This window comes from Myripristis murdjan, chromosome 12 (genome assembly GCF_902150065.1).
Source record: "Myripristis murdjan chromosome 12, fMyrMur1.1, whole genome shotgun sequence".
Taxonomy (NCBI): Eukaryota; Metazoa; Chordata; class Actinopteri; order Holocentriformes; family Holocentridae; genus Myripristis; species Myripristis murdjan.
Window position 1 is genome coordinate 10,900,079 of NC_043991.1, and position 14,209 is coordinate 10,914,287.

The 14,209-nt window shown below is 39.9% G+C and overlaps 1 protein-coding gene across 3 annotated transcripts in view; it reads right to left on the reverse strand.

The window, feature by feature from the left end:
• Positions 1-2,411: 2,411 nt before the first annotated feature.
• Positions 2,412-14,209, reverse strand: part of phf24 (PHD finger protein 24) — a 39,326-nt gene continuing 27,528 nt past the window's right edge. The window contains exons 7-9 of one of the 3 annotated variants that reach the window (XM_030066010.1): positions 6,267-6,299; positions 4,603-4,680; positions 2,412-3,966 (exon numbers count right to left, since the gene is read on the reverse strand). In XM_030066010.1, the coding sequence (XP_029921870.1) occupies positions 3,870-3,966; positions 4,603-4,680; positions 6,267-6,299 (208 nt within the window). In that variant the 3' untranslated portion in view covers positions 2,412-3,869. The remainder of the gene's footprint in view (positions 3,967-4,602; positions 4,681-6,266; positions 6,300-14,209) is intronic. The other 2 variants (XM_030066011.1, XM_030066012.1) reach the window with 2 other exon arrangements.

Sequence of the window (14,209 nt, forward strand, 5' to 3'; positions counted from 1 at the left end):
TATAAAAATCAGAGGGATGCGATTTCTTCTGTTATTCATTTGGTGTAGAAGATGCAATTTTTGTCTCCTTTTCCTGTTGTTGTGGTCCTGCACACCAACCTGAAAGAGGGAGACACGGCCTGTAATCAGATTGGTAAATCCGCTCTTTCGAAGGCCACCTCATGTCAAAACAGGAATGAGAAATGAAGAGCTTTGTACGAAATGGAGAAGAAAAAAGACCTTTCAAATGCACTCCTAGTAGAATAAACACTGCACAGTCCTGTGGGCATTTCTAAGATACTTTGACATAAGGTGAATAACTTGAATTGAAGGCAGTGAAGGCAGCGTCTCTTTTTTATTATTTTTTTTAAAATTTTCATTTATTTTTTTGAACCAACTAATTTAGCAGGATAATTGGGTGGGTTAAGCTTGAGCTAATTTAGATCTCAGCTCTCACATTTGACTCGTTTTAATGTATCAATTAACCTGGTCAAGAGCCTCATCACTCAGTCTGCTATGAAACAATTATATAACATAATCTAAAAAGATCTCTCCATTGCTCTTGCTCTTGTAATTGTTTCCCTTTATCTGAGTCGAGTGCTGCCAAAGCTTATGACAGTAACACTGGAGAAAATAAGCTACAATATAGATGAATATGGCACAGTAAGGAACAGGGAAATTCAAGATTTATCTTTTTTGAAGGGAACATTTTATTAAAGATTTTCTTTGCTGTCCTCCTTTGTCTGTTCACACTTCACATTTGACTTTCAGTCCAGTATTTGGGGAGATGCTCCTCTGGGACTCTGGCCAACTTTTTCTTTTTCTAGCACATAGAAAGTAACAAAAGCCTTAGGGCAGTGAGGGATTTACAGAATTGGTTGACTGCAGGTATGTTTTCCGTACACCGTTTTGGGCCAGTTATGTTTCCTTAAGCCTAATAAACCTCAGCGGGGTGTCTGTACGGTTGGACGCTCCGGCCGTCTCTGTCCAAACACCTCAGCAGCAAGGTGACCAGACGGTGTGACAGACTATCCTTTATATTTTAACTGAGATGTCAAATGTTCACTCGCCATGATTTTAAGATCCATCTCTCTGCTGTGCTTGAGCAAGACACTCAGTCAGCTCCCGCCTGCCTCATGGTTACAGCTCCTGTCTGTCCCTGTGCTGTGACCCTCTTGACGAAATAGATATCATGGCGATTATGTGCATGTGAAGTTTTCAAGGGGAGTCCTCCACACGCCAACGTAGACCTAAAACCTACAACTGTGACTATGTGAATAAGATTGTGTGTATACATGTGTGTTTTCTGAATGCTTCTCATGTGGATGGATGTTTTTCATGATGTCATGCATGTTTTTTTCTATCTATTCTATCTATGCACCTGTGTGTTTATGTGAGGCACTGCACAGATTGGTGGCAACAGATTTCCTTGTTAAAAGACAATAAAGAATCTGTTTATCGTATGCCATAGTATTTTAGTGCCAGACAATAGAGCTATTTTCAACCCAATCAAGATCATATTAAAATGTTTGTTTTTTTTTTTTACCCGTACATAGTACAATTTTACTGCTTGGTTTGGTAACAAAACACTTACCACTGTGCTGCTGCTTCACTTTCATGCATGGTGTCCACTAGAGTCGACAGATATCTGATCGTGTCTAGATGGAAGCCCTAGATTTGCGAAACTCTCACACACTCTCGCATATACACACTTGATTCAGTGCAGCAGCCCTTGACCTTTTCCTAACCTTGACCTTAACCCTAACTCTAAAACTAACCTTAACCTTGAGAAACACTTTTATACATATATTAATAATATTTTAATTGTTTTTTTTTTTTGTTTTGTTTTGTTTTGTTTTGTTTTGTTTTTTTCAGTGATGGAAAATATTCTCCACTGTCCACTCCAGTGGATACCATGCATCAATGACATAAAAAGATAAATTTCTCAAATGTCCTTTCTGTTAATGTTATTATTTAATGTTCTTACCAGGTTACTTCTTGCTAGCCTTCAGCACAATCCAGCAACAGTTATGAGTGACTGTCAGTTTTTTTTTTTTTTTTTTTTTTTTTTTTTTTTTTTTTTAAATTCATTCATACGTTTTGAGCAAAAACTGCTCCTTTACTGTGTTTGGGTCTACGAACGATCACAGCAATAAAACCTGTCAGGCATGACGGTTTGGACAATTTCAAAACTGACTGCGCTGGGAGTTTTCAAAAAGGACACTAATAATGTTTTTTTCAGACTGAAAAAAAAAGTACTGTAAGCCATCAAGACCAGTGTGGTTGTGCTATGTATGATTATGGATGACTGGGATCAGCATTTTACAGCCTGGGTTGAAAAATAAATGGCCGTTATTTATTTTATTTTTTTCTTTTTTACGATTTTCACTCACAACACTTGTGTTAAACATGAAGAAAAGACACAACCAAAATTGTCAAGAAGGACAGTAAATGCCATGCATTTATTTCAGCACTGTCACATATTCCCTTCAGATTTCATGTCATTTCCATACGTTTTCCAGTTAAAGGACCCGTCATAAAACCTTCATTGCATGGCATAAACACTACATAATACCCTACTTGTTAGGCCCATTGATATTTCATAAATCAATGCAATGTTTCTAGTGATGCTATGAAAGAGGCAGTTTCATGTGCAATTAAGTTGTTGCATGAACTGCAATATTATAGAATAAATGCCACTATGTTTTCCATAACAATTCTAAAGCAGTGCTTATGCAAATTAATGAAGGACAAATGTGTGGGCCACGTCTCTGCCCATTTTCTCTCAGTATTTCATTACAGTGATTACTTCACACATACAGTAGTCCAACCATATCTCATTCCTACAGTGCAAATAATGACACTAGAACAGTAGCAGAATGTTTCCACCTTGTCAAAGTGCAGTTTTGGGAGCACAACAGGAACAAAATGTACTTTATGGCGGTATATACAAGTCAGTTAGTGGGTTAGCTTTCATGAACGTTCACATCCTTTGTCACAGTTAGTACTTGATACGAACACAAATTCTTGGATGAGAATGGGGGAAACAGGATAGTTCAGAGAATACAGGAATAAATACAGCTTTGTAATGCATAATAATTTATTTCATTTATACTTGTATGAATAGCAGGTCTCATATAATATTACGTACGCAGATAGCTTCCATTCCTGTTTGGTATATGTGCTGATAATGGCAGTCGCAGGCTTAATTGTCCTCCCAGAAGCCTATCCACTCATCAAATAGTACCAATAATGAATGTTGCATGTGCCTCTCTTTAGTATGATTAACAATTTCAATGGCAAACAACACAATCCCATTAGAATAGCATGGACTTATTAGGATGTGATGGAGTCCAAACAAACCAATGAATAATTGAAAGAGTAACAGCCTGTCACACTAATGTGACTAATGTAACTGCTTCATCCGTGGAGAGGTACAGGAGGAACGGAGCCTAGTATTTGTCTTTTAAAGGGAGTGTGAGCATCCTAGGATTTCATCTGAATGTGTGCATGATCTGTACACTCAAAGCCTTCAAAATATCACTGACTGACTACTTGTGAGTGCGAGGTTGTCCTCCTTGTCCTATCTCTCACATTTGCCTGGAACCATCAGGTTTTTCAGTCGGGACTCGTCAGACAGCTGTCACTTGTTTCGTCGGTATGTCAGTCGATGTGTGTTGTCAGTGTCGGGTATTGAGGTGACACAGCGGAGGAGAGATTCTGTCGATGGCTTGATCTGCTGTCTCTGAATGATACACTTCATCCAGTCCGCTTAGTTCCTTTCCTTACGATGTCATGTTTTCTGTCTTCCTCCTCTCATCCACAGGACATAAGGGACACCTTGCCTCCCTCTCTCTCTCTCTGCTGGGTCCAGAGCAGGACCCTGGGGACTATAGCGGCAGACGGATGTGCAGGGCAGAGCTATTGGGCCGGGCAGCCAGAATATAGATGGCACTCTCCTTTAGAAAGTCTGCCCAGGTCACCGGCCTGAAGAATGCAAAGAGGTTTTCATTAGTTATTATTTCATTAGTTCAGGCAGCATAAATTGCCACATTCCTGCAAAACAAGTGTTTCATCTCTGACTAAAATTACTTAGAGATGAAATGGTCTTTAATGAGTGCAAGGTTAGGGTTATGTTTGTGATATGTGTAGCAAGTGATGAGTCCATCACTTGCTGGACAAAAGGTAGTATTTCTGACTTGTAAAGGCATAATTAAAAATCTTTTGTGTTCCACTGCCTAAAAGTTAAATAAAAATTGTCTACCCATGAGACTGTCTTTTCCTCAGCCAGGAAAAAATAAGTGTCATCTCAGTGAGGAAACTTGAAGTAATTTACAAAGCTCTGTCATGTAATTATGATTCGAAGGGAAGTTAATTTGCTTCTTTTAAATTGGCGGCTTGTAGTTACACTGATTCCAATAGCACATGAAAGCAGGGTTTGTTCATGCGCACATATGCAGACCTACATGTATACATATCTTGTATGAACACAAGCACAAATACAAATGTGAGGCAAACAAGCACACAGGCTTTTGGAAAAGATGAAGGCAAACAGAACAACCCAACCCCACCTGGCCACCACTATAAATAAATATACACAAAAACATGCAAAATCAGACAAACCTGTTGTCATCGCACTTGCTCCTTTCACTGCCAGAACTGGCTGGACTGCTCTCACACATGGGGCCCACATGGCTTATACTGCATCAATGGACAAAAAAAAAACAAAAAAACAAACAAAACAAAAAACACTCATATTTTGATTACTAATACAACATTCAGTGAAGGGCAAGACATTCCCATGCTCTGAAGTATGATTAATTTCAACTCTAAGAGGCTGAAAATAAATATAGTGCAAAGCAGCATTACTTTATATCTCAGTATAAATGGCTGTCCTCCACACCTTAGATAAGTCACAAGTTTTATTTATCAGCTGTGACCAGCAGCTCTATAGCTCGCTCTGTCAGTCGGTTGGTGGGTCAGTACACATCAATTTCCCCACCCTTTGTCAGCCACAGCTTTCACGAGACTGAAATTTGGCATAGAGGTCAAGTGTGTGTGTGTGTGTGTGTGTGAAGGTGCATTTTTGCGTTCATGTCAGTTGGCTAAAACGGGGCGTGGCAATGGGTGTGGATTATCACACAAAGGGTGCATAACTTCCAAATGGATTTACAGCTGATTAACTGTTCATGCTCACTGGCAAAAACAGGGTGTGGCAGTGAGAGGCCCATAAGAAAGAAACTGCATAACTTCCAAACACACACACACACACACACACACACACCATTTTGCCACATGCTCTTTCATAACTGACCCAGTTGTCGTAGACTCCCATTGGAGGTGTCAGTGACCTTTGTAGTGACTTCTTTCTCATTAATGTGAGTTATACTTTAGCCACGCCCCTTACAAAACTTATAAGCCGTTTGTAATATAGCACCTTACAGAAATTGTCCAGTAGAGAGTAATTTTTCACTGGTGTAGACTAGTTCCACTCCCCCACACCTCTTGGGAGGTCCACAAAGCTGTGCCCACCCCATAGCAATCACAACCTATGAGGCTGGAATTTGCCATGGGGGTCGAGTGTTTGTGAGGCTGTGTGTCTGTGAATGGTCACAGCTATTGCAAATTCATTCTTCTTTATTTATTTGTTTATTTGATATTTGAGAGCTAAAGTGATGGTATTTCCTAGGAACCCCAAATAATGGCACTCGCTGCGGTCAGCCAAGTGTGTAGACGTAAATAAACCCCGTGAGACACCTGTGATCCATCGACCGAAAGTAACAGACTTTTCTGACTCATTTGCGAGGCGGTCTCTAATGAGAGTGAATTAGGATGCATGCTTCACCATGCTTTAAGGTCCTTGTACACATTCTTCTCACCCTCTTTGCTCACAGTGTCCTGTTACACTGATAAGCGATGGCTTTACAGTAAAGCTTCCACAAAGAGGGCAGAAGATCCTTCTAATGGCAGGCCGGCATGTATTTTATCCATTGCTTGAAATAACAAGGCATTATCATATGAAGGGCTCTTACTAAACATAGCATTCCATCCATTAAGTTTCATTCAATAATGCATGCGGTTTTGGTAATTGTATTCTCATAAATGCTATAGTTTGGAGTGAGAGGTTTTTTTTTTGTTTTTGTTTGTTTGTTTTTTTTTTGAGGGAGGGCTAATGACAAATGAAATGAAATATAAATTGATGGGTTTTCTGAGAATACTTGAGACAACAGCGGGGGTGTCGAGATGAGGAAAAGGAGTAAAGCCATGCAGTGCTGAGTCACACTCACCCACAATTCATAGGAGCGCACAGTCCCATGAGTCTGTGGGGTTTGCCGCATGTCGAGAAGGTGAGGGGGGTGGAATGGTGGGATAGGATATTCAACAGCAAAAAAGGTTATATTAGCTAACAAGCACATGCACGCACACACGCACGCACACACGCACACACGCACACACGCACACACACACACACACACACACGCGCACACACACACACACACACACACACACACACACACACACACACACACACACACACACACAACTTCACAAAACAACCTCATCAGAGTGAATCTATTTTTCCCATCCATTAATACTCTGATGAGGCACAGGTGTGGGTGTAATACTGATACAGGTGAAAATATATTTCTTTATTACCCAGTGTATCATGCAGTAGTGTACATGATCTATCAGCATCTGAATTGCTTTCATCACAGATTAGCAGCATCAGGGGCTAAACCTAAATAGGTCTTGGAGAAACAGAGCACAGACAGCTTCTTACTGAGTCAGCCTAAAAGCCTCCATGATGCCACAGCTTAAACTCAGCAAGGGAGATATTTTGGTTTGAAATGGCTGCAGAGGCAACCAAGTATAATAAATTGGCTTTACAGAATAAATTATACACTGAAACACACAGGCAGCACTCTCTTTGCCCCTGGTTTCATCTGTGGTCAGTGTTAATGGTGTAGGTGGGTAGATGGAGTTTTTATTATTATTTAATGAACTTTTTAAACTATTTGATTTGTGCATATTATTTTCCCTTTCAACAATTTGAAGGCAAAGCACATATAATGACTTGATTTTCTCTCATTCCTTTGTCAGGCTAATGTAATCTCTGTTGTTTTGTGTGCAGAGAAGAAAGTTAAGGATAATGTAGTAGTAGTAGTATAAGTATTAGTAGTATAAGTAGTATTGTAGTATTAGTTGTAGTAGTAGTAGCAGTAGCAGTAGTAGTGCATTCTAATTATGTAGCGCATCTCAAAACAAAGTTATTTCAAGTAAAAAAGCAAAAAAAAAAAAAAAAAAGCATAAAAGCAGACCAAATAAAACATACATAAAAGCAAGAAGAAAATTAGTTTAAGAGTTATAGGAAATTAATTTAAAAAAAAAAAAAAATGCTTTCAAAAGATACCAAGTTGGCCTTTAGTATTTTGACTTGACCAGCTGATCTATTTATGAGAACATATAATCTTCACAGTATATTTGAAAACATAATTAAAATGTTGAAGTCAATTCTAAAATCAACCAGATATCAGTGTGGGTTTGCTAAAAATGATCGATGATGATAGACAAAAAAAGCCTGCACTCTGAACCAGCTGCAGACAGTAAAGACTTATGAATAAGTACTTACAGTTGGCAATACAGGTTAAAATAAAAGCATGAATAACCTTTTTTTTCATGTTAGAAAAGGATAAAATAAAAAAATAAAAATAAAAATAAAAACACCTGATGCTAGACGTGCTGTTTAGTTGCTGAAGACAAGACTGGACAGCTCTTGGACTTGTTTGTCAAAATTCAACCCAGAATCAAAAGCATAGCTCTCAGGTTTTGCCCGGCAGCTGCTTTGATATTACTTGCAAGATCAAACAAACATCTAAAGGTTGGCAGCAAATAAGATGTAGCAACTGGGCCCTTTCCTTTAGATATAGATGAGATTTAGTTTACTTTATTGTGGAAAAGGCACACACATAACCCAATACACTTTCATCACAGGTCAGAGCACAGCATCACCCACATATGGAGTGGTTTAGGATCGAATGCCTTGCTCAAGAGGACTTCGGCAGCATAGGTCAATGGAACATTAAGCAGGAATATAAAGTGGAATATGGAACAAAGTGGACTGTTGAGCAGTAGCCGCCAGATATTAGTCAACCAAGACCTCGATTTATTTTTAGCAATTTGCACTAAAGTGGTAAATTATGCCATATTCAGACACATCAGCATATAGCTATTCTCTTAACAATAAGGACTTTTATTAAGCTGTGAGGTTCTTCACAGTCAGAGAAGTATATGGAAAGTAAAGCAATGAATGAATAAATGAATGGATGAATACTATAGATGCCGACGAAGTTATTTAAAAGAGCTGGTTTCATCTTTATAGTGTTATTCCAAAGTCTAGCAGCTCTACTAGAAAAAAAGCACAATTACCTTTCTTTATTTATCTAAAACTGGTGAGGAAATACTTATGGTGATGCTTAATGGTTGCCCAAAGATCTCATGCTGCACATATGGATCAGTATGTTTCATACTGAAGTGTATCTACTTGTCGCAATTATTATGAACAAATGCCTGGATAACTTAATCACAGCCAGACACATACAAATAGTATTCTGTCATATGTGTCTTGCTTAAAAAGGAGGAACCTGACATTTTTCTTAATTTGTCTAAATTTAGTTTAAGGTTGAAGACAAGAACTGTTTCTAATTATACAACTGACAGAGAGAAAAGGGACTAGAGTCATTTTCTATTTGGGTTCTTAGAAGGTGGGAGCCTGAGAGACACCAAAGTGTACTTTCACTGAGCATGAGAGCGTCTCCAGATATCCAGCATTTGATGTTGGCAAGACAGTTAGGAAGGCTGTCTAAACTGAATTTGTCATTTGGTCTGTTGAGCAAGTAAAGCTGTGTGTCATCTGCATAGCAATGAAAATGGATATTGCCACGATGGATTACAGCAACCAGAGGAAGCATATGTAATGAGAAAAGAATATAGCTTGTTATCTTGTTTCCAGTCTTCTTTCCTGCTTTCTCCCTTCCCTAAGCAGCCTAAACTGCTTTCCTGTGCCAGCTGGCTTTTGAATTCAGATGTGTTTTCCAGACTTCCCTCACTCACACCAGACTTAACGCATGCAATTTTTCATCTTAACATGCCAGAGAATACCCTGTTTTAATGGTTTATATCCACCACTTGCAAGCAAAGCAGACAAAGCTGCTAAATGGTGTAAAATAGAAGACACAATATGACTACACAAAATAAAGAAATTCTGCAGGTTTCCACAGATTAAGGAATTCATATTCATTGGCAAGCTCTAAATTATCTGACACTGAATGAATGTCACTGTGATGCATAGCTGTTTTAAGTTTTACCTCATATAGTGTGAGATTGCTGTATTTTTGCATCGGGCCATTTACAGACAAACTATCAATAATACAGTAATGTACCTACTTGTATGTACCAATTTATGTAATGTATGTACTTTTATGTATGGTCGTCTTTTAAATACTTCTCTGTTATTGTCTAAAAGCTGTTCACACCCTTCTCATCTGTAAGGTCAGCAGTATAAAAGCAAAAGTAGTTGCAATTTTCTTCCAGGTCTGATGTTACTGTTTCTTCCACTGGTGTACAGAGGACTAACTGGATTAACTGGCCTCCCTTTCCTTTGCTCACCTTCAGGCTTGGGGAGTAACGGAATACATGTAACAGCGTTACGTAATTAGGATACAAAAAAAAGGTAACTGTATTCCACTACAGTTACAGAAAAAAAAGACGTATTCAGATTACAGGTACATTTAGTAAAAATAGGGATTAGTTCGCAGGATTACAATTTTAATGCATTTTATGATATTATATATATATTTTTTTCTTTGAAACGGGAGAGATAGAGAAAGATGGCGCGCGCATGTCTCGCACACATACCACGCGCGCGCACACCATTACGACACTTCAGGAGACTTACGGCACCGTTACCCACCTGTAAAACCTTGCAGTTGCCAGCATGGCCTCGAGTGAAAAAAATGCTTTTACTGGATGGAAATTTCGCCATTATTTTTTATATCAAGCAGAAAAGGGGAACAACAACACCGTGCAGTGCAAGTTATGCCTTCCAGCTGTGAAATTGCTGTCATCATCCAAGGACTCCACTTCTAATTTAAAGAAACATTTACAGGTAAGTCCGCTAATATTAGCTAAAGTTAACTTTAGTTAGCTAGCGAACCTGCTGCAGTAATACTGTGGCTACAACTACTACCTCTGAAAAATATTTTGAGACGTGTGTGTGTGTGGTGATACTAACATGGTGTGTAGGGTTGGGAGGGATATGCTTTGTTAAACAATAGTTCTGGTTTGCTGGCAATTAAAGTCGGTGCCGCCATCTGAAACCACGTCTACTTTCAGCGCAAGGCGGAGAGGACCTGGCATAGTGCAATTTTGGCTGACAGGCGGGCAGTGCGCACACTTCACCAAAACCTCCTTGTCAATTGTGTAAACGTTCATTACGCTTTCGCGCAGCGCATTCTCTCCTCCCTTGCGCCGGTAGGAGGAACGGCGGAGTCCTTGTGCCATGGCGCATGGCGTGCCAAACTTGCAAAATCCACCTGGCCAAACCCAGTTGGCGAAGCGCAGCTGCACTGCGCCCCCGCCTCGCCCGGTCTGCGAAAATAGAGCCCATTGTCTACATCCATCACATGGGGCTGCGGCTCAGGAGGCTGAGCGGTCTTCCACTAATTGGAAGGGTAGTGGTTCGATTCCCGACTGTCCCACATTCCCACATGTCCTTGAGCAAGACACTTAATTGCCCAAATTGCTCCCGTTGCTGTGTCAACGGTGAATGATTGTGTATGAATGGTTAGCTTGATGAGCAGCTAAACCATAGATATCTATAATAAAGGCTAGATGTCTCGTGGCCGCTGCCGGCCAATGGAGTTGCACGTCCGCACATGGCGGCCATCTTGCCACAGTCAGCTCGCTCACCCATAACATTGTGTGGTAGTGGTGCATGTACTTTTAAATAACCATAACTTGCTCAATTTTCTACAGATTTTCAAACGGCGTGGTTTGTTATAAACATCAGAGATGTAGCTATAATACTGTATTTAATTAATAATTTTGTTACACTTCCAGTCAAACATCCAGAATTGTAGCCACGTTAATAACGTTTGTAAGAAACCAAACCGTTTGTAAATCCGTCAAGATTTCAGCGAGATAAGAGTATTTACGTTTGTGCAGATCACACACCTTCCGTCTGTTACCATAGATTCTGCCAGAGAGCTTGCCTGTGGTAAGATGGCCGCCCGGTGATGACGTTACAGACTCCGCCGTAAGACATCTAGCCTTTATTATAGATATCTATGAGCTAAACACCCTGCGCAGGACCTGCTTTTGGTATAGGCGGTATAGGCAGTTGCCTAGGGCGCTATCTGCTGGAGGGGCGCCGCTATTATGTTTAATTAAACATAATATAAGACAGGAAAGACCAGACACTTATATAGGCTACTGTATTGAACATTTAAGCTAAATCAAGGCTGTTAGGCTTTTCAGTATCATCACAGGTGCAGGTGCATTAGGCTGAAAGTAACCAGTTAAAATGATCTTTAAATTAAAACACTGGCATTAGGGAAATGACTAGTAGATAACTTTCTGATATCTCAGTAGTACCTCTTTCAGATGGGGATTCTTACACCTACTACCACTGGTGCGACTAACAATAAAAATCTTTGTGATGATAGTATTATTGTCACTGTCAATGAGTTACCAAATAAATTAAGCATTTTTTTTTTTCAGTTGTTTAATTTTTAATTTTTGATTTGTGTTATTGCAGAGGAAGCATCCAAGACACTTGCATCTGACCAAGGAAGACACGGGTCCATCTGAGATGAATGAACAGCCTAGTAAATCTGAACATGGACAAGAGGTCTCGCATCCTCCCTTCAAACAAGTAAAACTTGAACTTGGACACAGCACATCCCAGAGTGCTGTTAATAGACTAATATTTGACTTTGTGATTGATGATGTTCAGCCTTTCTCCTTGGTTGAGCAGCCTTCATTCAAAAAGCTCATAGAGGGAATCAGTGGTGGCAAAACAGTCATGTGCAGAAAGACACTAGTGCAGCGTATTGAGAGGGAATTTGCTGCCATGAAAGAAAACTTGACTGCAACACTTAAGAAAGTGACATATGTGTGTACAACAGCAGACTTGTGGAGTGCACATAACAGAAGTTTTTTTGGTATGACATGCCACTGGATTGAGGAGGATACTCTTGAGAGGAAGTCAGCAGCACTGGCCTGTGCACGAGTGAAGGGACGGCATACTTTCGATGTCCTCGCAGCAAAAATCAGTGAAATACATGCAGACTACAAGTTGCAGCACAAAGTAAGGACCACAGTTACAGACAATGGGAGTAACTTTGTTAAGGCTTTCCGGGAATTTGAAACAACTGAGGAGGCAGCACCAGATGACATGGATGATGGAATCAGGTTCTTGGATATGGACGCAGTTCTGGAGATGGAGGGAGATGAGGAGCTTCACTTCTTCCTCCCCCCTCATCAACGGTGTGCAGCACACACACTCAACCTGATTGCCACCAATGAGTTGGATAAAGCAGCATCAAAAGGGCCATCCCGGAAAGTGTACCGAAGTGCAGTGGGAAAATGTGCTTCTATATGGAACAAAGCACATCGATCATCAGCAGCTGCAGAAGTAGTGCAGGATATTGCCAGTATGAGGGTTACTGTTCCATGTGTCACGAGATGGAGCTCTGAATATATGGCCATTGCCAAACTGACTGGACTTACAGAAGATCAGCTGGGGGACATCTGCTCAAGACTTGGTGTGACCAGGCTGAACCCTCATGAAATGACTTTTCTCAGGGAATATGTAGCTGTCCTGCAGCCACTTGCTCAATCCATTGATCTTCTACAGGGGGAGAAAAAGTGCTATCTTGGGTTCCTCATTCCAACAATCCTAAGCCTCAAATCTAAGCTCTCTGAGAAAGTGCCACAGGTGACGTACACAGCACACATCATTACTGCAGTCATTGATGCAATTGATAGTCGCTTTGGTGCCATGCTGAGCAGCCATGATGCAAAAATGGCAACGACAACCATGCCAAAATTTCGCATGTGTTGGCTTCCTGTTGAGAAGAAAGAGGATATGTGCAAAACTTTGGTTCAGGAGGCAACCTCTTTGGAATCCAGGGAACCTCCTGCAGCTGCAATGAACACCATCTCTGAGACTGATGGGTCAGATGAGGATTTTTTTGTGTTTGGGAAGACAAACAGGACTGACAGAAGCACAGCAGAGGAAGAGGTTCGACGGTTCCTTGATGATACTGTGAAGACCATGGATTCCCTGAATGCATTTCCTTTGGTTAAGCAGCTCTTCATGAAATACAATACTACACTGCCTTCCAGTGCTCCAGTTGAACGCCTTTTCAGTTATGGTGGAAATGTACTTACCTCATCTCGTAGCAGAATGTCTGATGACCACATGGAGCAAGTCCTCCTCCTCCGTTATAACAGAAGGTTTTGCCCAAAGCTAGGTTTTGATTGAATGTAGGCCTACAGTTGGGCTGCACATTTCCAGTCTTAGGGTCCTCCTACACACTAAACTTCAATTGTGTAAGCAGAAAATGTTCTTTGTGCCTTGCTTTATGGTCTTAAATTGTAGTAACTTTGATTAATTTTGATTAATGGTCCTTTTATTTCATTTTTGAAAATTCAGAAAGTAGACACCTGATTTGTTTAAAAAGTATTGTGGGTGCTCTTACTCTATGGAGTAAACTGAAAAAACAGCATTTAGTGTTTATTAAAAGAGATTTTCTATTTTGTATATTGTGCTGTAGGCCCATACTTAAATTAGTATTTTTTATACCTACTGACTGTATTTACTTAATGGTTTTCATAATGCTTTTGTTCTTATTTTGAAAGTGCAATAAGTGGACTGATATGTTAAACATGGTGTGAATGCTATGTGAAAGACTAAAGTAAGATAATTTTGTGTTTACTGAACAAGTAGCAGACTTTATTTCTTTTTTGTATATTGTTCTGCAAGCCACTTTTAATTACGAATTCATACACCCACCGCCTGAATTTACATTATGGTTTTCATTATCTTTCATTTGTTTGGCATTTTTTGTTGAAAATTTAGCAGGTGAACACTGGGTGTGTTTAAAACAATATTGTGGGTGCTCTTAATTCATAATGTAAAGTAAAACAGAGCATGCCATGTAAAAGA